This window comes from Dunckerocampus dactyliophorus, chromosome 18, assembly GCF_027744805.1.
Source record: "Dunckerocampus dactyliophorus isolate RoL2022-P2 chromosome 18, RoL_Ddac_1.1, whole genome shotgun sequence".
Classification (NCBI taxonomy): Eukaryota; Metazoa; Chordata; class Actinopteri; order Syngnathiformes; family Syngnathidae; genus Dunckerocampus; species Dunckerocampus dactyliophorus.
This window is the reverse complement of record NC_072836.1, coordinates 18,129,692-18,155,684: the sequence shown is the minus strand read 5'-3', so window position 1 is coordinate 18,155,684 and position 25,993 is coordinate 18,129,692. Positions and strand designations below refer to the sequence as shown.

The window sequence follows — 25,993 nt, the reverse complement described above, 5'->3', positions numbered from 1 at the left end:
TTCACAGAAGGCTCATACTGTATAGGACTCACACTCAGAACATGATATACTGACTTACTCCCAATACGTCACAGTATCAAGCCAACAAGCATGTACCGGTACCTGGGCGCCTACCGAAGCCGTCTCTGCTCAGTGAGTCGTCCATCCAGGCGTGAGGGGTGGGTCGGCGAGGTGCCGGGTCAAGTCGAGTCATTCTCAGTGGTAGATATTCGTCGTCTGCACTCCCGGAGCCACTCAGCTCTCGGTAGTCACTCCGATCAAGACAGCTACTTGCAGGTATAAGAATAAAAGATGCAGGCAGAAGGAGCAGGCAGAGAAATACATTCAGTCAACTGCGATCATGGCTGGTGTAGCTAGTCACGTCTTTAAAAACTCTTCAAACTTGGGTTCCACTTATCAACAGCTCGCACCTGAATAAATACACAAGTACAGCAGTCAAGTCAGAGATGTACAAGTTTTTAGCCGCCATTAGATATGTTTTAGCAGTGGCAGCAAAATACTGTACATATTCCTCTGCCTCTTTCATAGAAGCCAACAAGAAAAGAACCAAACTGTTTTTGTACGTTAGAGTGAAAGTATTCAGCACGACTTCGCCTGATCGCCTGACGCTTAGGCTTCGCAAAGCGACAGACAATTCTAGCATTATGAAGTTTAGCTGAGGAATTTTGGAAATATTCAATGTCTTTCCATGGGAATTATGAAGACGGACAGGAATTTAATGAATGGGTAATTTATAGAAACTACCACATTCAATAAATAATAATGGGCACTTTGTCATAAATTAATTAATACACGATTTTAAAAATGACCATTTGTGAAGAGTACTTACAGTCAAACAATAAACAAGAATGATGAATAAAATAAAATAAAAATGGGCATTGAGGGACTGAGGGGTGCATAGTACAAGGTAGAAATAAGACTGGCTCATTACCAAGATTATGCTATTTTTACTAAACATTTAGGTTTATTTATTTATTTCGATTAGTAGTCTAAGCTACAATTGTGCGACTTTCCAGTCGATTCCCAGTATTTCTTGTAATTATTTGAAAATTCCCAATATTTTGTGAACTTCCACTTTTATTCGTCATAGTTGTATTACTTTTATAGCATGCCTAAATGGCTTAAATTAGTCCCAAAACTAAAAAGCTACTTATCAAACAATGCAAGTCTAAAACCCTAATTAGTGAATTCATTATTTACTGTTAATTTATTGGTAAAACAAAAACAAAAAAAACAACTTTTGGCCCGTACTGTAATTCGAGAGTTAGCTTATTTTCCACAGTAACTACTGATTATCATGATATTTAAAGCAGGACTGTTACAACTAACTATTGTAATTATTATTAAGAGGCATGGTTACAGTATTTGTATGTCAGGGCTTTGGTCATCTAGTCAGTTTCCCTACCTGTCAGTGCTGTTGTCGTCGTCTCCGTCACAGATATACAGCTCACAGTCTGGGCTCAGGATGCACAAAGAGCTCTCCTCATGACCCGGCCAGCCTCTGCTGACATCACAGTAGCTGCTCACCACAGACAAACGGTCCGAATCCTCCTGTCAGGGTGACAGACAAGGACCAGTCAGGACCTCGCAGCCATGGCTGTACCGCAGGGACGGCGGCAAACAGCTCACACAGGATGTTAAAATCTGTCTCCAAATGAAGATGGGGCATTAAAAGGTGTACCCTCGATTCAATTACAGGGTAATTTGATAATGGAAGGCACGTAAGGAAATAAAATGTGTGGCGCTACATCTCCTTCAACAGTCTCTCACCTCCGACACACTCGCATGTGCAGTCTGCTGTTCGATTAGGGTTACACCTCTGTAACCTGAGCCAGGTTAAGGCTTTTGCCATTAATTATTTACATTTTTGTTACCATAAACTCATCTTCTTTAATAGTCTTGGCATAGAAAGATATTTCATTGTGACTTAGCTGATGGTAAAATGTCAGATCCCTACACCATGGGTGTCCAAAGTACGGTACGGGGGGCCATGTGTGGCCCACAGTTGTTGTTTTTTTTATTGGCCCGTAACAATTAAGAATGAAGTTAAAATATTAAGATAAAAAAGTTGGAATCTAACAAGAAAAAATTGTGATTTTAAGAGAATAATGTCATAATATTATGAGAGACATAACGTCATTTTAAAAACAAAGTTTAAATATTAAAAAAAATTATGTTTTTTTTTCCAAGTCATAATATTGCAAGAAACAAACAAAACAAGAAATAAAGTTGTAATTTTTGAAAATTAGGTTGCGGAAAAAGTTATATTATGGGACTGAAGAAAATTGAAATAGTTGAAAAATTAAAAAATTAATTTAAAAAAATGAAAAACAGAAATGGAAAAAATAGATGTAGTTTTAAAAAGAATAAAGTCAAAATATTAGAGCAAAAAAGTTGCAATTTTACACGAATAAACTTGTAATGTTATGAGGAAAATAATGTCATTTTAGCAGCCTAGAGGTTATTTTTTTGTTGGGTTTTTTTTAAATCAGTGAGAAACAAAACAAAATAAAGTTGTCATTTTTTTAAACTTTGGATTGGGAAGAGTAATAATATGACTATAAAGTCAAAATATTATGGGAATTAAGTGATAATATTACAAAATGAAAATTTATTAAGATTATTTACAAAGAATGTAGAAATATACGAAGCACATACTAATAATAAGTATGTACTTAGTACATAATAAGTACATAATAAATATGTACTAATAATAATTGTAATAAACCGTGTTGCTATTAAAGTAGTAGTCAATGATCACACAATTTAAAAGGGTTTCAAATTGTATTAAAACGTAAAAGCAATATATTTGGTTACAGCGCTGGACTCATCATCGTCAATGACGAAACTCGAGGAAGAGCCCAGAATGAAAGTACACAGAGTCGATACAGCGGTTTCCGCACCCTTCTAGGAAGCAAAAGTTACGTTTGTGTAGAAGTACGAGTTAAGCTTCAATGCGTGAGAGCAATTGTGTGTCTCCCAGTATTTTTCCCATCAGTCGTATGCATGTGTTGCACAACTTTGATTGTGCTATGTGAGTGTGTGTCAAGAAGGCCTTCTATGAGAAGCTATTAGACTGAATCTATCGGTTTAATAATGTAATAATATCTAACTTGAGACACAATGCTGGATTGTATAACTTGTACTGCACATTGCAGTATTTCAGTGTTTTTGTGTGAAGTGCATCCAGTAAATAATACAACTTTGTTCTTTTATAATCAATCTGTAACCTTAACTTTGCATCCTGACTGTCAACTTCAATCCCGGCCTGTCCTCAAGTCCAACTAATCCCATCACTCGTCACATATTCTTCATCTACTTCCCGTCTGCCCTTCTCATCGTCCTCACCTTGCTGCTGGTGGTGTCTCTGTCCTCCGCCTGTGAGGGGATTGGCGTCAGCATTCCTTTGCCTGCTTCGGTCCCGATTTTAGCCCCAGTGATAGCATCTGGGGTGAGTTTGGCCTCCATGTTGTCCCCTGCACCGTGATGGAGGTGCCTCTGGCGCAGGCAGTCGTGGCAGCGGGAGGGATCAAAGATGTTGGGCTGGAACTTGGGGCACAAGGGCTCATCATCGGGGAGCGGCATGATGAGTTTGGAGGGCCGACTATGAGTCGCATCACAACCTCCGCAGAAAGCTGACAAACAGGAGCACAGGCTGGTGAGGAGGCGAGTCAAAACCGTTTTAAAAATGAGAAGACAAAAGTATGTGTGTGTGCTCTAGTGGGAAAAAAAACGTCCCAGAGAATTTCAATCTCAATTCTGGATTCAAATTTTTTCCAGAATCTGATTCATTCATTCATTCATTCAGCAGAAGAGAGGCCTGCACATTCAGCATTCACTGCACTGTTTTGGTATTAAATAAAAGAACATTTTTATTTTCCCCCCCACTGAAAATAGGCCGTGTTTTCCACAGAAAACACATCTCTTTCACTCTAAGTGGGAAATAATTCATAACTACGTGATAATACAAGTAAAATGTACAGAATACGTGTACCACTGTTAACCAATTCAAGTGTTCTAGCCATCATCATTATTCCTTAGTGGTGAGTATTTACTGTATACATTTTATACTTCAAATGCGTTTAGTACGTGTGTGAGACGTGTTTAGGGCTTAATCCTGGATTGTGCATTTAGGAATTAGCATGTTGTCGATAGCACACAATGGCAATTGACGAGAGAAAGGGAGGGTTCTGGAGCTGAATCTAATCGAATAATTACAACAGTCACTTTTATTGTAAATGTTGAGCCGAAATCAGAGGGGAACGTCAACGTCAAGCTAGCAGGGAGGTTTGTAGGGGTAGGAGCGAGACGTGTGTTAACAATAGCCATTTTTATGGCCGTATCAATTACTCGCGGATTTTCACCAGCAACGCCAGCGAAAAGCATATTCACGGAACTTAAATGTTTCAAACAGACTTGTAAGTTGATAACGGCACACGAGCAAAAGTGAAACTCAATCTACAGTCGTCAGAAGACCACACAAAGTAGTATCAGAAGTAAGCACACTGCAAGTCAAACACAAACCAGAAAGTAGAAATAGCAGAGAATATCGGTAACAGCTATGAAATCATGCTGTGCGTTACCTGACAAAAAAAGCTTCTTCCTGCCCGAGTAGCACTGCCCGTTGACCCCCAGCAGGCACATGGCCCCTTCCTCATGCGCTGTCCTCCCTGGCCGTGCATCCGTCCATCCTATTGGCTGAGGAGACAATGAGTGAAACAGAAGCATCCACTGCAAACGTTGCGGTGGATCCCACTCGGGGTCGACCACGTAGCCTGGACCAACATGTAGCCGGTTGCCTGCGAAGCCCCCTGTATTAAATATCATGGCTTTTGAAAGCGAAATGAAACGCTTGCTGTGGTGACAGATGGCACACGCTGGCTCAGGTTAGCGTAAATAAATTACCACCAGTGAGGAGGGGGCTAAATGTGCATTAAACCGACTCACGTACCGTTTTTCATGTTGATGTCTCTTCGGGTAAAGGGGTTGGGAAAACTTATCACATAGGGCACCATCATGTGACTTAGTGGTAAGAATAATGTTTAATGCATACATTTACGATATAAAAACACTACAAAATAAAGACTTCTTGTGGAAATGAATATTTTTTACAGCAGTGGAGTTATACGGTTTTGAATGTCTAACTAAGAGTCAAAATATAAGAGACACCTCTCAGTGATGCACTGCAGCAACGACTGCCAACTATAAACACAGCAATAAACACACCATTCAGTCACTACGTCCCTGGCAGTGCATCTTTCGTATTGGATTCCATTGGATTATGCGAGCGGTCCTAATGTTGTGGCTGCAGCACTGTGGTCTGTCTGCGCCATTTGCCGTGTTCAGCCCAAATAGCTAAAATGGTCCACAAAAGATGATTTTTCAGTCTTCCTGATGCCGTTTCTTCCCCGTCATTCGTCGTCTATGCAACTTGCTGGTCTTCCTGGCGCTGATTTTACTCTCGCCGACAGCGGCCCTCTTGTCTGTCTGCCGGCCTCGTCCTCCTCCGCCTTCCTGCTTCCCTTTCCTCTTCCCCTTGCTGGTGTAGGCACTGAGTGATGCGGTGAGCGAGCGGATCCTGCACAGTAAGGGCAACGGATGGTCAAATGTGAAGCCGGGCAGATGATGAAGCAGGATCTGAAGTCAGGACTCACATAACATGCACAAAAAAGTCTTCCACTGGATAGTTGCTGCAGTGCTTATTTCAGCCAGCCATGCAAAACAACTCTTTGAAAGTTTTCCCAAAATGCATTGCATCTGAGCAACACAATCAGTTGGGGTGCTGCAATGACGTCAGCTTCCTTCTGGGCTCCTCTGGTGGACAGAGGCAGCATTGCAGTGCCATCCATCCATTTTCTATGCTGTTTGTCCTCCAATGAAATGCTTTGCTCAGGTGAAATGCATCATGGGAAAACTTTAAAATGTTGGGATTTTCTTTATTTTAAACTCATATTGGTACATGTTTGTTTCTGAGGTATAACGTTTGCTTGTTAAGATGCTGTGTGATGAGTTTAATGTTGTTTGCAAGACGACACCTTGAGTCGGACTATTCCACTGAGTAATGACCTCCTGCGATTTCCAATGGGTTGACAAGCTCGTGAGTTTTTTCATAGCTCATAATTGGCTCCTGTCAAATAAAAAGCTGCCTGGTGCTCATGGACTCGTGCACGCCACAATATGCCATTTTATGACGTCGACATTTGAGGCTTATAGTCTGGTGCGGCTTAAATACAGTATGAACAAAACAGTTTTTTCCTCTAAATTTAGTGGGTGCGCCGTATACCCCGGAATTTACAGTACCGTATTTAAGACAAAATCAAATACAAACATTTCTTTCTTAAAGTCATGCTTTCAATATCAGTGAAATGACAACTGGTCAATGGCAATAAATAAGGACATACAGTACATTTCTTAGCTAGCATAATTAGTCACCATTATCTGTTTGCATCTTTTGGAGACACCTTTTTCCAAGCAGGTCAATTATTGGCAAAGGTTGTTCTCACGGTGTCAGCTGGAACGTGGAACAGATGGTTTCTAATTCTATTACAGTCATCCCTCGACACTTCGCAGCTAAAATTATATTCATTGATAAATCATTCTATTTTGTGAATGAATACGGCCTATTAGGTCAAAGATGTGCAAATTTAAGCAAACGTTGTGTATTTTTTGCCTAAAAAAATGCTGCAGCTGTAACCCACACCAAGCTGAAACTCAACTCTGAACCCCAGTCGTCACTTCCTGTCCGCCCCTTACTCAGCTCTGCTAGGGAACACATTTATAGCCACACACACGAGCATGGGTCTTATTTACTGTAATAATATTTACTATATTGGGTAATATGAGTGTGAAGGTGACTATAGAAATATTCAGAAAGTGGCAAACAGGTTTTCTATGCTCTTAACTAAAAAATATTCAATTTCTAAATGCAGAAGTAAAATATTACTTTTTGTTCATGATGGGATTTCCAGATTTTTTGGGCATTGTTGTTGTCGTCGTTGTCTCCTCATCCTCTTTATTCTCCCTGCTGACCTGGAAAGGAAAGACTTGGGTAAAAAGCTTTATAATACAATAAACAAACAGCAGGTCTTGGCTTACTTTATTTACATCATATTGTTGTCGTCACGGGAAGCAGGATGAGCAGTAAAACCGACTTCATAGGCACTGATGATGCAATGCAAAGTTAACGTGTGTTCACCTTATTCGTGACTCGTTCAAGCAGATGATTGGAGGTGAGGTCCAGATCACTGATGGTTGTCACGGTGACCGTGTGATTTGGGTGATCCACCTGAACGGACTCCGTCGTGCTGGTGATCACATCCTCTAGATCGTCCTCACTTTCTTCTGCAAAGACAATAACACTAGCGCAAAGTTCCCAGTGTGATTTCAAGAGAAGAGAAAACATTAAGCCTCCACTCACCAAGCGCTTCTTTTCGCTCCTTTAACATTTTCATGTATTCTTTATGCCTCTGAAAAACAGTAACCAAACCTACTGTTTAGTTTGTGTGCATCCTCACAGCTTTTCATTTGCTTAGCACCTACTGTACCTCTTCCCGAACTCTGTTCTGCTCATCCTTGATCTTTTTGCGTATTTCCGCTATTGCGGCTTTCCTCCGTTCAACTTTCCTCTTATGAAAACCGGTGAGATAGTCCCTGGTGAGAAGAAGTAAAAAAAGACCAGTTTGTTTACAAGTGACAATTATCACAGTGCTTCCCATACATTCATTTGGAACACCACAAATAGATATGGCGCTACCTGGTCGCCCTAGCTCATAAACGCAATAAAACGAGACTGTCTGTGAATGTAGCTTGTTGTTCCAACCATGTAGATGGTGTAACTCTGCTTCTTAACGCACCTGGTCTGCCCGAGAATAAGACGCAGCAGGAGGGGTCAGTGTTGCCAACTTAGCAAGTATTCAGACCCCTCTAGATTCTATTGTTCTAGTCTTGTTTTATTTACACTTTTGGAGACTCTAACATGAAAGCAATTTTTGCAGCTTTTTGTATTTTTGCTCGCTATTTGTTTTCTATACTTGGTTTAAAAAAAGTTATTGGTAATCAAATTCTGGTGATTTTGGTTTAAAAGGGGCTTGTGTTGATTGTTTAAATTTCTTCCGAGCAACAACAGAAAGAAGTGATTTAATTATTTTAGAGCAGGACCAGTCGAAAGTTTGGATACACGTTCTCATTCAACAACATGAGCAAGTGTGGCCAAACTTTTAATATACAGACAATACATTTTTTTTAAATCAAATCACGGACTTATCGGCAAGAAATATTCTGCCGACGATGCGGACAGTAGCTAGTAACTAGTAATACTAATCTTTTAGTAAAGTGCACTTACTCTCTCTCTTTGTCGTCAAACATAACGACGCACTTATTTTCCCTCTTTTTAGATCCAGGTTTAAATTTGGCCTTTCTGGACACATTACTGTTCTTTTTTCTGTTTTTCATTGCCCAGTGCTACTCTGCACGTGAGTTGTCCTACTTCCGGACTGTACGTTGGTTAAATGCGTTCGACTGGGAACGGGCAGTGTATAGAGAATGGTTCCGCTATGACGAACACTGGAGATGCCTAATGGTATTAAATTACTCCACGAAACACTGAACATTTCAAAAGATAATACAGCACTTAAATTACTATCTTTATTTCAGTTTTACTGGAAATTAGGAAAGCACTGGTTCTTTAGAAACCCCACTGACGACACATATACCTCACCTTTATTATTTACACTTACGCGAATTCTTAAAATAATTTCTTAAAATAATTTTTATTCTGCTAAACACACTATTCTAACATCGTGTGCCCTGTCGGTCTATTTTTGACCGTGTCCACTATAAACACATAACAGTAAGTGTGCTTTTATCCCAGAAGACGCCATTAAGGCACCTACAATTTGTGAAAAATAAGTGCACAGCATATCTCCTTGAATCTATTTTCACAATACATTTTTCATTGTAGAAAGACAAAGAATATCTCCCAACAGAACGTGTTGTTTTATTACATATACACATAAAAAAACACCAACAACAAAATAAACAGAAATGTGAAAAGTAGAAACGGCAAACATGTTAAAAGCTGTTACATAATCACAACAACAGAAGAATGATAATAAACCCAGCCCATCTGTGGCTAACTGAGCATTGCTCGCTCCTTAGTGCACAGTCAAGAAATACAATTAACTGTCTGCTTGGTTTGACCTCTAATATTTGTTTACTATTTATAAAGAGATGAAATAACTTGCAGTCTACAAAACCCCAAACTACCATTCTGTTTAAAATGTGTGTATCATGGTTACGTTTAAACATCTTTCCGTGACAGAGTGCGAAAAGCCTTTAACATGTAAGACGGACCCAAAAACCAGTCTTGTCCTTCTCACCACTATATCTTATCGATATAGCTCATAAACATTAAATAAGAACACCAAAACAGGAATGAGAGAAGTGCCATGTGATGGGTGAGGCAAAAACTACAAAAAATAGGCTAAAAATATTTTTTTGTTTAAAATTAAGGGTATTTTACTTGAAAGATTTACACCAAATGTGAAACATTTTATATTACAATAGAAAAAGGTGGATTCTCACATTGAAAATCCATTTACCTGTGGTAAGAATTTTTTTTATTAGTTATAAATTATCATGGACTTTAATTTTTTTTTGTTTTAAAGTTTTTTATTTTTGTTGGGCATTTGAAAGACAACTCTTGGGACAAGGCAGCTAAAACTGCTCTGCTGGTCCAGCCACCAGGCGGACCTGTCAAGTAACAATTGTTGTCAACTTGGAGCCTCAATGTGGGTCTTCCTACTTGAAAAGATAGCATAGCTGCATTTACAACCTATATACAGTTAGACTATTAACATTCAGTAAATTGTACATGTCCCGTATGTGTATGTGTAAGTAGGCATTAGTAACAATCCCAACATATTAACATCCAGCCATCTTTTAAGGGGGGGAAAAAGCCCCTCAGTGTGATTTATAGGAAGCTGCACTTTTAACATTCTCTTCAAAATTTGATTTTGCCCCACAGTATATTTCACTGCGTGTGAGGTAGATAAGAAGTGACACTACTTCGCGCTGAATGATTAAAGGTAAGCCAGTCTGTCTTTGTGTCTGTGCGTTGTGCAGCCCTTATAAGGAAAGCTTGCACACTGATTATTGTGCAGCTCGATATCGACAGTGACCCTTATTCATTTCAATAGCTGTTTATATACAGCTCCCTTTTTTCCTTGGGAAATCATTTCACCTGATATTCCTTATTATACAAATTTTTTAAATGAGGGAGTGAGCTGAGTTTGTACCATGAATGACCAAAAGGTGATAAAATTGTGGTAGAGCAGAGCAAGAGAGGCGACAAAAAAGAGGTGGGGGTGTAGGCTGACGGATGTATGGCTGCACATGATTTGACTCTTATTCATCATTTGCATACTGTAACTTAATGAGTTTCATCAACAGCAAGCAGCCTGTGTGTGTGTGTGTGTGTGTGTGTGTGTGTGTGTGTGTGTTCAGGATGCAGCGATGGCCGTGCCTCCGCTCAGGCGCAACAGGATCTGCTGACAATCCTGCAGGGATCGACGATCGCCCACACGCTCCAGGATGCGTTTGGCTTCAGCCACCAGGTGGGCACGGTGCCCAGGTGTGGTTAACAAGGGCATGGGCAGGTGGCGGCAGGCCAGCAGAATGGCATGAGCCCGCTCCCTCTCGCCCTCTGACAACAAACAGGAGGGGAGGAGAGCACGAAAGAGTGTTGATTACTGCCTACTGTGTTCTGTTTTGTGTAGTATTTCCTTACAGTAATACCTCATTTATCGCGGAAAAGAGTGATAAGTGATAAGTGAATTTCCGCAAAGTAGAATTCATTATTTTTAAATCCAACGTTTTCATAGTTAGAGCCTGTTTACGACCGCATAAATATGTTTTATTAACATTATTAGAGCCCTCCAGATGTGAAATAACGCAGTTATAGTCACCTTTACACTCATATTACTCAACAAGACGAATAAGTCCGTCCACACGCAAACGTTGCTGTTGTTTTTTTTGTGCCGGGTTGAAAAAAACCCAAAACATCCACACTGTCCCGGATTAGTAAATAGTTGCATCCAGACAGGAACGTATCAATGTGTGAAAACGATGTAATACATAAAGCACACCTACCTGTGGCGCCGTAAACAGATACACAAACAGAAGCACGTGACACCAAAACTACAGAAGAACGAACGCATGCGCATAAAAAGCCGTCGCCTTCCGCTTTCTAAGGCTCGTCTAGACTGACGACAAAATGGAATTACTTCTGCGAGTCATTTTGGAGGATAAGACAAAGAAATATCAGGAGAACTGGGGCGAGTCATGTCAGTTAAGTATTCACATATTTTGTCGGCTCGTCACGTGTACTCACAGTAGCGGCTCGCTTGTCTACACAGCAATGAAAAGCCGGCGTTTTCAGATTTTCCCCACTCTGAAACCGTTTTTAAAACATACAGGGTCAGGGGACCCAGAACGCCATTTCCGTGTGGCTGAAAGGCAGAAAAGACAAAATACTTTGCTGTTTTGACCTGAAAACATTTCTGTGTGGACAGCCCCTAAGACATGATATAGACTCGCACGTCCTTCTTGTTTTGTTTTTTTTTTAAACGTCCCGTTCTATGCAGTACTTCCTGCAATGGCTAGCTAGTGTCTCACCAATGTAACATTACTGACACCTAGCGACCAGTGTAGAATACTACATATCATCACGTCTTTGAATGCGTCTTCTGAATGCCTTATGTTCGTATTTTGGTTAATTTAGCCATGTTTGTGCTTTAAAATGCTTAAGTTAGGAAAAAAAAACAAACACAATTTGCTTAAATATGCAAAACAGTGGTGATTCATTAATTAATAAATTTTTCAAAAAAAATGTGATAAGAGTGGAGCCACAAAATTTGAAGGGCGAACTGGCGAGGAATTACTGTACTTGTGGTTTTTCGCCTTTCGCTGGTGATCCAGCAACGTAACTCCTGTGGAAAGCAAAGCGGGGGTCTATTGCATTCTATTACCTGCAGTGTAGGAGCCATGTGTTCTACGTCGCAGGTTGTGATCCAGCAGCTGATGTGTCCTGGTTGGACAGGCTCCTGCCATCAGCCTCACTGTGGTCTCATGGAGGAACACCTACAGGTAAACACGTACAAGTGATCCTCAACTCAATATAAAGGAGAATATACATACAGTAAAACAGTAAGATTGTTTGGTAAGCTTTGCCTTTAAGTCATGCAGGCGAACTATTAGGCTAATTGGCTAACAGTCATTATTTTGAAAAAGAATCACAAGGTTTCAGTTGAGGCCTTGTCATGCGTTTACCTTGTGTTGCGCCTGTCTGGAGCATTGTGTGAGCTTTCTCAGTGCACTGAGGTCGTTCTGGAACCCGGCCAATTGAGACGCAGGTGCTGGGCCAGGTTCTCCATTAGTGCTGCTTCCCCGCTGCCATAAGCTGGTCCTCAAGGTAAGCAGCAGGTCACATACCAGGAGCTCCATTGCCTTACAGACGGAAAAGAAAAATATGAGCTCACAATTTACAAAATATGGGATTAATTTAAGTGCAGCTAGGATTTTTTTTTAGGTTCTCACTAAAGTGAGTGCGAGCAGCTCTGGGAGACCTCTGTAATGCACTGCAGAAACATTGCACTTGGCTTGAAGATCATGCAATGCAACTACAATGCACCACAGCCACCTCCTGCCATCACTACTACTACTACTACTACTACTACTACTACTACTACTACTACTACTACTAACAGGCAACTGCTCTTGTCATTAAAAAGCATTCCAACCACAAACTAGGGCTACATTATTATTAAACTCCTCATTGTCTTTCTGCTTTACAGAAACTTCTGCTGTTCTTCATGGAGGGTCCAAAAAGACAGTTGACGGACGACTTAAAAAAAAAAAAAAAGTATTTTTTTTTTAAATAGTAATGAATATAAAGACAAAATAATCCATCAGGTCAAAAAATGTCACTACTGTACTCAATGATGAATTTAAATAAAGACAAGTCAAAACAAAGTAAATTAATTAAAGCAATTGCTTCTCCTGCAAGTTGATGAACAATAGCAAGTGTGCCTCACCGACCAGGGCGAGTTGGGTCTGCTGCCCTGACTGCCGAGGCGCACTAAGGCACTGGGAGAGTGAGCGCAAAGTGCATTTTGCCCATTTTTTGTGCAGCACTAAACACAAACCCAACACAAGCTCCACAGGAGAGTGAAACAGGTCTAACGACGATATTCGCTGCTTTCTACCTTGCTTAGGCAGTTCCCAGGCTGGCCGAGGTGCAAAGAGATGCTGGAGCGCAGGTAGTTGCTGGCTTGGTCGCAACGGGACAGGCAGGCTTGCGTCCCGTCTCCCTTCAGGGGTGACAGACTCTTCTGAACTGACTTGCACAATAAAAGCACAGCTTTGGGCAGAGGGTGTCTGAAAACAGAAAAGAGGGACATAAAGCTACAAAACGAGGATATTAAATATGGGTTTTTCCATAAATCCAGCAATAACGTAATTAAAAGAATGTAAGTTAAAGCTTAAAGTATTTTATTATCGCCACTGCTGTTCTTTATTTTGCCTTTTCTATTTCTGTGTTGGCTCCATGGTTGTATCATCGATATTGACGATATCTAAAAAAGCTGGCATCGATATATACTGTATTTGGCGAGTTGATATCGACTTGGTATCAAAGTATAGTTCCATGTGACAACGCTAAATATTTATAGAACTTCTTAGCATACCTAGAGCATATGTGTTGATTTGTAAAATACCAAACTTTGCCTTGCATCCTTTCATTTTTCAGTATGTGTCCCTCGATGGACACCCCTACCCCTGTTCTGTGGTCTAAGAAGATTGCCAACACCCTGAAAGTGAGCTGCAGCACAGTGCAGGGAGGTGTGCATGAAAAGACATAATCAAATATTTGCAGAAATGTGAACAGTGTACTCACTTTTGTGACACACAGCAAATTCCTGGGGACATTTTATGACTTGATGATGAACTTGTTTCGCTAGCAGACATGGCACTTACTGTTGAGTCTGCAGGGCCCTCGGCATTCTCTCTGCATCTGCCAGCAATGACCTCACAGTGGCATCCTCTCCTTGAAGCCAGTTGACAGCGGCCTTTAGCACTAAAGCCCACCAACGGCTCACTGGATCTCTCACTGACAAACAAAGATGAGGAAAACAAAGACACTTTGAGGACAAAGCGGGGTGGTTTTATGATCATGTCTGGCTCTGAAGTTCCAAAAAAGAAAAAAAAATGCAATCAGGAAATGTTGTACACTTGTTCCACTGCCATTATGCAAACCTTGGCAGGTCTTGAAAGTATGGTTGTGTAAAGTGTAAGTTGGTGTAGAAAGTATGCAGAGGTATATGACAACAAGTCCAATACAAGCCTAAGGTAAATTGGTTGTATGCAATCTTTTCACTTTGTGACATTTTCTCTTAAACGTGAAGAATTAGATGAAGGAAATAAAATGAGGAAGGTTTGGTTTGTGTTTTGTCACACCTGGTGTGATGGTGTGACTGGGAGGAGTCGAGAAGGGAGGAAGAGCAGAGGAAGAGTCATCTGTACAGCTATTCAGCTGCTGCAGGAATTCCAGGGCACTGGAAAACTCCCTGGAAGAAGGAAAGAAGAAATGTACAACTTGGATGACATTTATTCAAAGAGGCTGAACCCGCCCAAACGCCCCAGGAAAGCAGTGCCTCGCCACACCCTGAGCTGGCTTTGTGTTTGCCTCCTTCAGATTCACTCTGTGGCTGGATGAGGGTGTGTACGGCTCTCTCCAGCAGCTTTCTGCAGAAACATCGGTGCAACTGGGCAATTGGGTCCGCTGGAGAGATCCACAGTGAAACAGAGGAGCAGTTACACCCCGAGGTTGCCATTTGTTACAAACAGAATGTATATATTGTAGTACATTTTCTGACAAGACACCATCCGTATCTTTTTGAATGGACAGTTAAACATATCATTTGCACCTGGGTCTTCTCTCTGCAACGTAAACACCACACCACCGCTTTCTGACTTCAATGACCAATCGCAGCTCAGGAAGAACTGCCTGCCCAATGGCGTGAAAAGCCAGCGCAGGCAGTGTGGGATCTGCTTTGCTTCCGATTGACTGGCAATGCTCTCTGCACAGCTCAACAGGTAACCCTGGGACACAGGAAGAGAAATGCTGGCGGTGATGACACACCAACCTGTGTTTATTCCTCCTGTATAACTTTAAGAATGTAAGACACATACGGGCAGGAAGGAAATATGGAGACCCAGTACAGTACGCAGGGCTGCAGCTGCAGTCACATATATCTGGGTGAGCTGGGCTGGAGCCATCTTTCCTTGGGCGCTCTCGCTGAGGTTTACAGCGCTCAGAGACAGAGACAGGGCCCACAAGCCACTACGCTCAGGCAGCTTTCCTAAAGGGAGAGAGAAAATCCACAAAATATGGTGTTTATTTTAGGGCTGCTTGGATATTTTGTCAACCAACACATGTAGATATACTAAGAAGTATATATACTGTATATATTTCAAGAAGAGAAAAAAATGCATCTCAACTCTGTGATACACAGTCATGAAAAAATGTTTAGACCACCCTCGTTTCTTCAGTTTCTTGTTCATTTTAATGCCTGATACAACTAAAGGTACCTTTGTTTGGACAAATATAACAATGACAACAAAAATAGCTCATAAGCTACTGAAAATGACATTACTTTTCCTCATAATATGACAAAAATTGCAATGTATTTATCTTGTACGACTTTTTTTCTTACATTTTGACTTCATTCTTGTAAAATTACTGCAGTTTTTAGATGTCACTTTCTTCTATTTTATATTTCCAACTATTTTCACTTTGTTCCACAACCTAATTTTACAAAAATTACTATATTATTGTTTCGTTTGTTTTTCCAAAATATAACTTTTAAAAAATTACGTCTTCAACTTATGCTACTAAAATGACATTTTTCTGTTATTCTCGTAACATTTTTACTTTTAGACTCTTTAATATTTTGACTTCATTCTTGTAAAATTACTGCTGATTTGTCATTTTTTGCTGCTTTTGTTTGTTTTTTGGGGTTTTCTTTTTTGTGATTTTGTTAAATTATATTGGGCCTTTCTTAAAAAAGCCGTGGGTCATACATGGCCCCTGGGCAGCAGTTTGGACACCCCTGATCTAGCCTCTCAAAAAAAACAGCATCTTCTGAGCATTAGACTATTTTGCTGTAATAAAATTGAGGATGCAATTCATTCAGGATGAATAGTTGCCAGGTTGAAGTACAGATTGAAACAGAGGTAGGAGAGGGCAATATTTGCTGGAGCTACTCTGAACAAAATTTGCTGTATAAAATTATAAAAAGACTCTTAGTGAACGAAAGGATGCTGGTGGTGTTCATGGTGAGTCAATACCGCTACATCCCAGCTTCAGCACCTTTAGAAATGGTGTTGGGCCAAGGGTCCCATACCGTGCCCCTGTCCTCATACTGTACTTATACTGTATACAGTATATATATGATATGATACGACACCACATTATTGCAACTCCAACTATGAGGCTTATTTTGAGCCTTTCTCACAAATATGCAAAGTTGTCATTATCATTATGTAACTGGCATGAGATATCACTGTATCAATTATACTACCTGGATACTGCACGTTGCGTGCCTGTGCTTGTGCATGAGCAACAGTACCTTGCCCGTCGCATTCACACCAGCCGAAGAACTCAGACTCACACAAGGCTATTTTAACCGCACAGGACTTGGGCGCAATTCCCGAATAATCTCCCAGTGCATACCCGTGAGTTGCAGCTGGCTCAGACGGTGGTAAACCAGTGCTGCGTCCTTTGCACTTGTCCTAGCCTCGTCCCCCTCGTGTTTTCCCCTGACTTGGTGAACCAACCAGCCGAGCGGGGTTGGGCGATGCAAACAATAGCGAATCACATTCCAGGACAACGAGCAGACCAGATCCAGTTTGGTGGAGGGCAGCGCTCTGGTCAAAATGGACAAGCATGTCTCTAAACGGGTCAACGCAGCAGCATAATCCCCCTGTGAAAGAAGGGAAACAGGAGCAATTGAATGACTTTATCATAAACTATGACAACATGGGTCTCATCTGCAGACGATAAGTGGTGCTTTTTTTCATAGCCTGGCTGGTCCTGCGAGTCAGATTTCAGAATATACAGTATATAATTTAACATGTTTTTAAATGTTAATTCATAGTGACTGACATGAATCAAGGAGAGAAAAGTACCGTCGACATCGCGAGTGGGCGTTCTAGGCTAGCATCACAAAAGATGAGGAAAATGAGAGACCGGATCTCGTGAACTTACTTACCGTTAACTTAATTGTTGGAATCGCAGGCTTGTTATAGTGATTTAGCATAGTTAGCCTTCCAGATATGTTCTTTATGTTATTGTGTAGCTGAATAACTGTTAATGTGTTATGTAACTGGACACCTACTCAGCCTGTTGTTCTGTGGGTTATCAATGTCGAGTTGAATAACTTGCCTTTCCAGATCTGTTCTTGGTGTTGAATTTTGTGAAATAAATTTTGAAATAAATGCAACTTATAGACCAGTGCTTACAATTATATCTTTTTTCCCTCTTCATTATGCATTTTTTGACTGCAACTTATACTCTGGAGGGACTTAACAGTCCGGAAAATAATACAAAAAAATATAAAATGAAATGTTTTCATTGATTAATCAAAAAATAATTACAAATAAAAAAAAAATTTAAATTTCTAAGTAAATAAAAAATACAACAAAATCAGGAAAATATTTTTTTATTGTTACTTTTAAATAAGTAACAATAAAAGAGATTTAATTGCACTTACGTTCTTAAGGTGCACATCAGCTTGCTTGCGGTGCCTCCAGAAGGACACCGACTTAGGGGAGTGAAGGGGCGTGACAGGTTCCCAAAGGTAGAGCACCCGGACACAACCCCACACTGCTCCCAGGCCACTGATGACCCAAACCACCACCCATGGCAACAGACAGCGCAGCCATGAAGCTGCAGTTAAGGGGGGGGGGGGAGACTTGAGACTCTCTCTCAGTGGCGAATCACAATTCAAAAGCAGCTTCATCACAATAGCTGACTTTACTCACCAAAGTCCTGTGTGGGACTCGGGAGCCAGACAAGCGTTCTAGAAGGCCCATGCCCTGTAGAGAGACTTTGGCTCGATGAAGACTCGGACCCCAACAGAGAGGGTAGTGGGTTCAGAGACAGACAGAAGAAGGTCAGCGCACAGAGAAGCAGACGAGAACGATCCATCACACCGACAGAGGAAGGAGAGTCTGGCTCGCACTTCATCTGAAAGAGTGAGATACTTTATTGTCTGGTGAGCACAATCTTGTTGAGCACAAACTTGTAACGTTGAAGTACAGACGCTACAAATGGTGCAATTGAAGAAAAGAGACCTAACCAGATCGTGATCGAGTAAGGGGCTGCCAGGCTCCGAGTCCACACTGAATGGAGAATATTGACGGGGTGAGCCCGAATCGGAGGCTGGAGGCGATATCATCCCCATGTCCTCTTTAGGCTCCATATCCTCAGACAGTATCTCAGGCTCTGAGATAAAGACAGTTACTAATTAAACCAAATTTGCTACACACGGCTGTTAGTGTATTACACGTACTGTTCCTCTGGTTGGCCATCCTGAGGGTCAAGTTCTCCTGTCGGAGTTTGTGGTTGACCTGTTTCAGGTACTTGATGCAGTCAATAGCTTTGCTCAACACTCCTGACTTGTGCATCTAGAGACAATCAAACGCATGCTACGTAAACAACCAGCTGAGGTGAGTAACTGCTATTGTTCACAAAATCAAAACCACCGACCTTGACGTCACTGCCCATAACCAAGTCTTTGAGCTCCACGATCTTGTCATTGATGGATGAGCGGTACCTCTTTTCAACAATGTTGTGGGTGGTTCTCCTCTCGCCCTCTTTCACCACCCCTCCTTGGCAAACCACACCCCCAGTCACCGGGCTCTGCTCGCCGCTAGATATGGTGACATTTGTGTTTTGGGGAGAGCCTGATTGAAGCTGCTTGATCGTGAGCTTATCTCCACCGCCCATCACAAAAGGAATAGTCGCCTTTTGAGGGTACTGATAGCCGTACACCGGGACTTGCAGTGTCGTGTTCTGGAGCGGCGTGGTCAAGGTGGTGATCCCTGCTGCGTTCTGCATGGTTGTGAGAACCTGAGTACATTCTGGTTTAAGTGTGGTCACAACCAGGGAATCTGTCTTTAGGATCTGAGGCTGTGGAACCAAAACCTGGCAAAAGAACCCCCCCAAAACAGAGCTTTATGATTTGCTGTGCCGCAATAATTTAATCAAAAAAACAAACATCAATAGGGCTGTTAAACACGAGAAAAATTAGGTTACTCACAGGTACTTGCTGCACCTGCTGTGGCACAGCATGGACTGTAGTGGGCGCCGTGGCGAAAGTCTGGATGGTTTGACCAGTTGGCGTTAGAAGGCGCTGGTGCTGAATTGTCACCGGTTGGAGTTGCGATGACGTCATGATGCTCGGTGGTTGGAGCACTGGGAAGGGGAGAATGAGACCAAACAAATGAGGATTAACAAAAATGACAGATTTAATAACTAAAATACAAATTCAACAAGCTCCAATTTTATTTCTTCGACACCTGGGAAACCAGGAGCAGGGCTTTGGTGGCAGATGACGGGGTTTGGGATAAAACGGGACTGCCCACTGTTGGAGGCAATCATCACAGTTTGGGTCCCCTGTGTCGGGATGGGTGTTGGAACCAGGGTGTGAACTGGGAATCGCTGAGTCTGCACTGGGATCCCCTGGGTCTGCATCTGCATTATCAAAAAACGACCATTACAGTACAGACCATTACACTGTGATAACTGAACTTGCACAAATAGGATTCCTTGTTTATAAATAGTTAGAGCACAGAAAACCTGTTTATGACCTTCTACATATGTTTTTAACATTATTAGAGCCCTCTAGACATGAAATAATACCCTGCACACTCATATTACACAATATAGTAGACATAACAACAGAAAACAAGCCATTTAAGACTTGTGCTCGTGTGTGTTGCTGTAAATGTGTTCCAGTGCTCGGTGAGCTGAGTGGTACGCGGACAGGAAATGACGTTGGCGGTTCAGAGTTGAGTTTTAGCCTGGCGTGTGTTATGGCTGCAGCAGTAGCTCGTGCAGCACATTATTGTGCCTGTTGTGAGATAATTCAAACCTGCAATAAAAGCCTGTTGCTCCTGCAATTTGTATTTTACTTCATATCGCCATTTCCATGCTTGAAAATGCTTCACTTAGGCAAAAATACGTAACATTTGCTTATATGTACACATATTTGTGACTAATAATAGACTGTATTCAACTACAAAACAGCATAATTTATTAATTAGTATATTTTGAAAAAAAAAACCTGATCGAGCAAACTGTGAAATTTGTCCAACCTGGATGGTGGGCTGGGCCATCGGTTGGGGTTGAATGGGTTGGACCACTTGAGGTCGCGGCTGGAGGGGCGGGGGGCTGCGGGTCACTTGCTGCTGCCCTGTGGATGCTGTGGTAGGGGAAGGGGTTTGAGCAGGAGAGACAGAAGGGGGGAGCGATGCAGACTTGGGTGACGGCGTCTGGGAGACAGAGAGGTCTACATTGGGGTAATGAACGGGGGTAGATGCTTGGAGAGTTTGGGGGTTTTGATTGGCAGGTCGAGGGGTGGCGATGAGAGAGCCTGAGGTGGTCATCTGCTCTTCAAAAAGGTCTGGGAAGTCTCCCGCCTGGTTGGTGACATACTGCAGCATCTCTGAGGAAATGGGTAGACAGAAAGGAGGTCATAAACAAAAGAGTGTTTCATCTCAAATATTAGAGAGAGTATTTTGTATCGTAATAAAGATGCAATATCCATTCCGACTAAAAACTAAATAGGGAGCGCACATGCAGCATTTCTCTTCATTCATGCGTTTATGGTGTTTGTGTGTTTTTGGTTTTGGATGATTTCTGTGTTTGGGCATTTGGATGTGTTTGCCTCGTGGGCCACCATACAGGGAAGTTGTGGGCGTGCACCGCAGAGGGTAGATGATGTGCTAGCTTTGGCGACCAATCATGCCTCCATTATTACATTTCAACTCTGAAAAATTTAAATAATAGGGAAACAACATGAGCAAAAATATTTTCGTTGTTAAATTTGAGCTCTATGTTATTCATCTGCAAAGTTTTGAATAATCATTTACAGATTTTTCCTTGCTCACATCTACTGTATAGAAGAGACTGTCACTTGAAGGGCTAAAACTTGGCTAACACCCACAAGGACAGTCGTAATCAGTGACTACTTCATGTCCTTGAGTAAAAAGGAAAAGCTTTGGCTAATCACGAGGGGCTAAGGGTGTCTCTAGATATGGCCGAGGTGCGTGGAGGCTGTTTTACGACTGGAAGATAAGCAAAGGAACCCCATCATGTGTTGCATACTGGCCTTGAAGTGGCACATGCACACGCAGACACAGCTTCTGGTTTTGGCCTTGAAAAATGAGTGCTCATTTTTACCGATGGCCCAGACTGACAAGAGGACTTGTAAAACTGTAATTTGAACGCTGTTGTTAACTTTGTGGTGACGATGCAGTTGGGACGGCGCGGTGCAAAATGTTGCAGCTGCACGGAAACCGGATTTACAATTTTGGACATTTTGCAGCTTCAGCTTGAAAGAACGAAAGCAACCTGGCGCATTCATCTGGTGACTCAGTGCACAACCAAAGGCTACATGTTGTGCCAGTGAATGTCAATCATTTGAACTGGAATCTTTATGATGACTGACTGATGTATATTTTTTAGGAAAGTTGTCAATTAAAGGACTGTTGCATAAATCCCTAAAAAAATCAATAATGAAAATAGATTACATCTGAGGAACTTGATGTTGTTTCCACTGACGAACCTGCCAAAATAAACCACCACCACATGGAAGACTGCAACTATTAGTTGCTTGACTCTAAGTTAATACACTAGCAATGAACTAGCATACGCGGGTAACAACGACTGTGTGCTAACACCAACGTGTAACACATTTACAATGTGCCCACAAGGCATGCTGGGTAGTCCAGCAGCGACTACAGTGCGCGATGCTACAGTACAGTGAGATTATGCAAATAATTAGTGTCATTGAGTGTGTGGCTGTGGTATTTATTTATTTAATGCATGAACAACCTGGTGATTAATTGGACCACCTTTTGAGGAAATAATTGTACTGTAATTGCATTTGCATTCAGATGAAAGGCTTATTTTTGCTTTCATTACTTTAAAGCAACAGTTTCCATATGCCAGAAAGAATGTTTAGCATTAAATCTCCCGGAAAGCAGTGTTCCCCAACAAAATGTTCCCCAAATAAGAAGACAAATTAAGTTTTTATCAACAAAGGAGGAAACGGTGGAGGGCGCGTTAATAATCTTCTCATTAAAAAAGTACCGTAGGCGGCCCAGCAGCAACACCTGTAAGGCGCGTCGATGCCGGTTCACACTGCTGCTCTTCGAAAGGTTCCGACATTTCTGGAAATTATCCACTTCGACTCTCTCAGACTGTTAGACAAACAGACCGGACAAAGCAGCTAGGAGCCCCCAGAACCGCTGACACAAAGGGGCATTCTCAAAGAGAAAAAAAATGATTATGCAACTACAGTACCGTCCCAAGGAGCTTCAGAGCTTACATGGCTGAATATAATAAAGGTTCACTTATCTTTCAGGAAAAGACTATCCAGATTTAAAAAACTGTGATTTATTTAACAGCAAGCTTCAACATTCCATACCCTGTTGAAAGGAGTACAGTATGACGACCTCATGGTCTCTACATGGGATACATTTTTCCACTGGTAACTGGAAAATGATACATTCCGTGAGTCAATGGGCAAGCAAACATTAAGCATGAAGTATGTATGGGCTGTCTGTCCATGCTGCAACTAATGCATGAATCGGTCATCCTTTAGGGAAAAAAAGTGAATCACGCTTTTCTTATTTAGAATTGAGATTGCAATTCTCTGGGTTCTCTGCAATTCCCAGATGCACACGTTGATGATGAATGACAGCCAACGTGCCTCTTGTGCCGGGGCAGTGGAGCCAACTTGCTATAGCCCGCAAGGCTCACTGAGGGACGGGGAAAGTGAGGAGGAATTGTCGGACGTGAGTTCTTGTGTAAAATTGCAGCGTTGGTTTGTGATGCAGCTTGTAAATTATCGATATTTAAAAATGTTATTGTCTTTTTTTCCGCTTTTTGTGTAGCCCAATCATCCATCATAACTCTGTCTCACAGTCTGTACATTCCTCTCTTTGACATAATGATTAAGTGGGATTACATGACTCAGTGTGGCCTCAGGGTGGGCTAGCGGGTAGATGGACTCCCTCGTCAATGCACAACCTGCACTGAACAACTGCGGCAAATACTGAATATTCAGTTTAAGATCATTTGAGTGGTTTTGCACAGCACGCCTATCATACTGGCTATTCATTAACTACGTCTGTACACTTTATTCCCTCTCACATAATGTAGAGAGTACCTCTATACCATAACGAAAGTGTTTCATGTTTCTGTGCACATCTGTAGATCACCCACAGGTTCATTAAAAACACAACAGTCTAGACCCACCTGTTTCCGCATACTGATCAATGAAAGGATGCAAGGGCCACTATGATATTTTGTAAACCAACACATGTAGATATGCTATGAACTTACTAAATATACGTATACTGTATTTCAAGAAAAAACTGCTTTTCAGCTGTATGATATTGGTGAAAAAGGGTATTAACATGAACCTTGGTCTTTGGTCTTTTTTCCCCCCATTTTGGCTATTATTTTTTTTTTTTTACATTTTCCAAATATTTCATCTTGCTTCTCAAATACTCTGTTAATTTTCTTCTTGTAATATTAGGTCTTTATTCCCCTGATATTTTGTCTTTATTCCCATAATATTATAACCTAACCCCCAATCTAATTTGATTAAAATGGCAACTTTAATTTGCTTCTCATAATATTACGACTTTCGAAAAAAGAAGTATTTTTCTTTAATATTTCAACCCTATGTTACTAAAATTACATTATTTTTCCTCATGAATATTACAAGTTAATTCTCGTAAAATTGTGACTTTTAAAAAAACATTAACACAGCTTTCTTCTATTAATATTTTGACTTTATTCTAGTAAAATTACTGCTGTTTTTTTCCATTTCTGCAAACATTTTTTCAGAATATTACAACTTCTTTTTTTTTTATGATGTATTTTCTTTAAAATTTCGACTTTATGCTACTAAAATGACATTATTTTTCCTCATAACATTACTACATTATTTTAGTAAAATTGTGACTTTTTTTTCATTAGAATACGATTTTATACTTGCAAAATTACACTTATATTTTCCATTTTTGCTGTGTTTTTTTTCCAACTCTTTCAACTTGCTTCTTGTAAATTTTCTTCACGTATTTATGACTTTATTCCCATGATATTTTGCCTTTATTCTCGTAACATTATAACATTAGTATAACATATATGTTGTATACCAACAGCTTACTGACTTTCTCCTGTCTAACAATGTGTTTGGTAATTTCCAATTAGGTTTTAGGCCCCACCACAGCCCTGCGACAGCTATGATCAAGGTGACAAATAATATCTGTCTGTGATATTATTACAGAAGTTAGAAAACTGGGAGGGCATTTCTGGAACAGGAGAGGACAGGAACTAATTTGTTGGAATTGGTAACCAAATGGCTATGACTTGTGGGGTTCCCCAAGGTTCAATCCTGGGACCCCTACTGTTCAATCTGTACACGCTTCCTTTAGGCCAGCTAAGATGCAGCTGCAATGTGTCCTACCACATCTATACAGACAACATGCAGATCTACTTGTCACTAACAGCAGGTGAACATGGTCCTGCAGATTTACTTTGCCACTGCATCACACAGAATCAGTGTGTGGATGCAAAACTATTTCCTTCAACTCACACAAAACTGAAATCAATGTCTGTGGCCCACAGAAACAAATAGAAAGTGTCGCTTTCGCTAAAACCTATGATTGACCGACTTTAGGGAAGTTTATGTCATGATTTCAGAATTATTTTATGTTTTATAGAATGATTTTATGACGTGATTTTACCCTTCTTTTCTGTAAAGCCCTTTGAATTACCTTGTGTACGAATTTTGCTCTATAAATAAACTTGCCCTGCCACAGATGGCAGTGACAGTGAACTCACCATCGATGTCCCCGAGTGTGAATTCATCTCCTACTAACTCGGCTAAAGTCGGGTCCACGTTCTCCATTGGGGAGATGTACTCTCCACTGTCCATCTTGACCGCTGTCGCCGACTCGCCGCTGGGCTAAAACCGAAGGTCCGTGCTCAAAATAAACAGGCGCACTCGGCAACGCCTCCAACATTTACCTATTCTTTTTAAAATGTTGCGTCGGACAACACCCGTGCCTCAAGAGAGGCAGCTGTCCATCCGGTTAAACTCATTTGCAATCATCTTTCATTTTGAGGACGCCATATTGTTTTACGGTAGTTACGTCATTCCCAAACAGAGTCGGTGGTGTAAGGCGCTGTCTGATTGGTCCAAACCGATGTGTTGTTGTCAGCAGACCAGTTGTCATTGACCAATGAAAAAGACGTATTCTTCGTGGCCTGATAGTACGTCAGCCGTCAGAAGCTCCTGTCATTTGAATAGACCGCGCCCCCAGCGTTAGTGACAAGAAGTGTACTGTAAACGCACCATCCCAATGTAACAGACGATTATTATTGACAATTTGATTAATCTTCATCTCCACAAAAATATGACAAAACTTCTGTTGTTCATTAGAATGTACCCATGACAACTAATATAAATATTATTTGTTCATTTCATGTTTTCCCTCACTCTTTTTTAGTTAGGAAATCCATTCACCCATCTTCTATACCGCTTCTCCTCTTTAGGGCATGCTGGAGCCTATCCCAGCTGACTTCTTCGGGCGACAGGCGGGGTACACCCTGGACTGGTCGCCAGCCATTCAC

At 41.2% G+C, this 25,993-nt stretch overlaps 2 protein-coding genes across 2 annotated transcripts; both read right to left on the bottom strand.

Moving 5' to 3' along the window:
• Positions 1–5,023: 5,023 nt before the first annotated feature.
• On the bottom strand, positions 5,024–8,493 carry nol12 (nucleolar protein 12). Its single transcript, XM_054760750.1, has 6 exons — positions 8,342–8,493; positions 7,545–7,650; positions 7,418–7,466; positions 7,196–7,341; positions 6,944–7,029; positions 5,024–5,578 (listed from the first exon to the last, which is right to left on the bottom strand). The coding sequence occupies exons 1-6, from the start codon at positions 8,449–8,451 to the stop codon at positions 5,383–5,385; spliced, it is 693 nt and encodes a 230-aa protein (XP_054616725.1). The 5' UTR covers positions 8,452–8,493; the 3' UTR covers positions 5,024–5,382.
• Positions 8,494–8,807: 314 nt separating this feature from the next.
• srebf2 (sterol regulatory element binding transcription factor 2) lies at positions 8,808–25,523 on the bottom strand. Its single transcript, XM_054760738.1, has 19 exons — positions 25,202–25,523; positions 20,437–20,786; positions 19,639–19,813; positions 19,380–19,534; positions 18,827–19,264; positions 18,630–18,744; positions 18,417–18,562; positions 18,100–18,304; positions 17,829–18,004; positions 16,790–17,039; positions 15,247–15,416; positions 14,982–15,156; positions 14,719–14,836; positions 14,512–14,621; positions 14,032–14,164; positions 13,263–13,434; positions 12,328–12,504; positions 12,027–12,138; positions 8,808–10,702 (listed from the first exon to the last, which is right to left on the bottom strand). Exons 1-19 carry the CDS (start codon positions 25,293–25,295, stop codon positions 10,500–10,502), a joined length of 3,474 nt encoding a protein of 1,157 aa, XP_054616713.1. The 5' UTR covers positions 25,296–25,523; the 3' UTR covers positions 8,808–10,499.
• Positions 25,524–25,993: the final 470 nt, after the last annotated feature.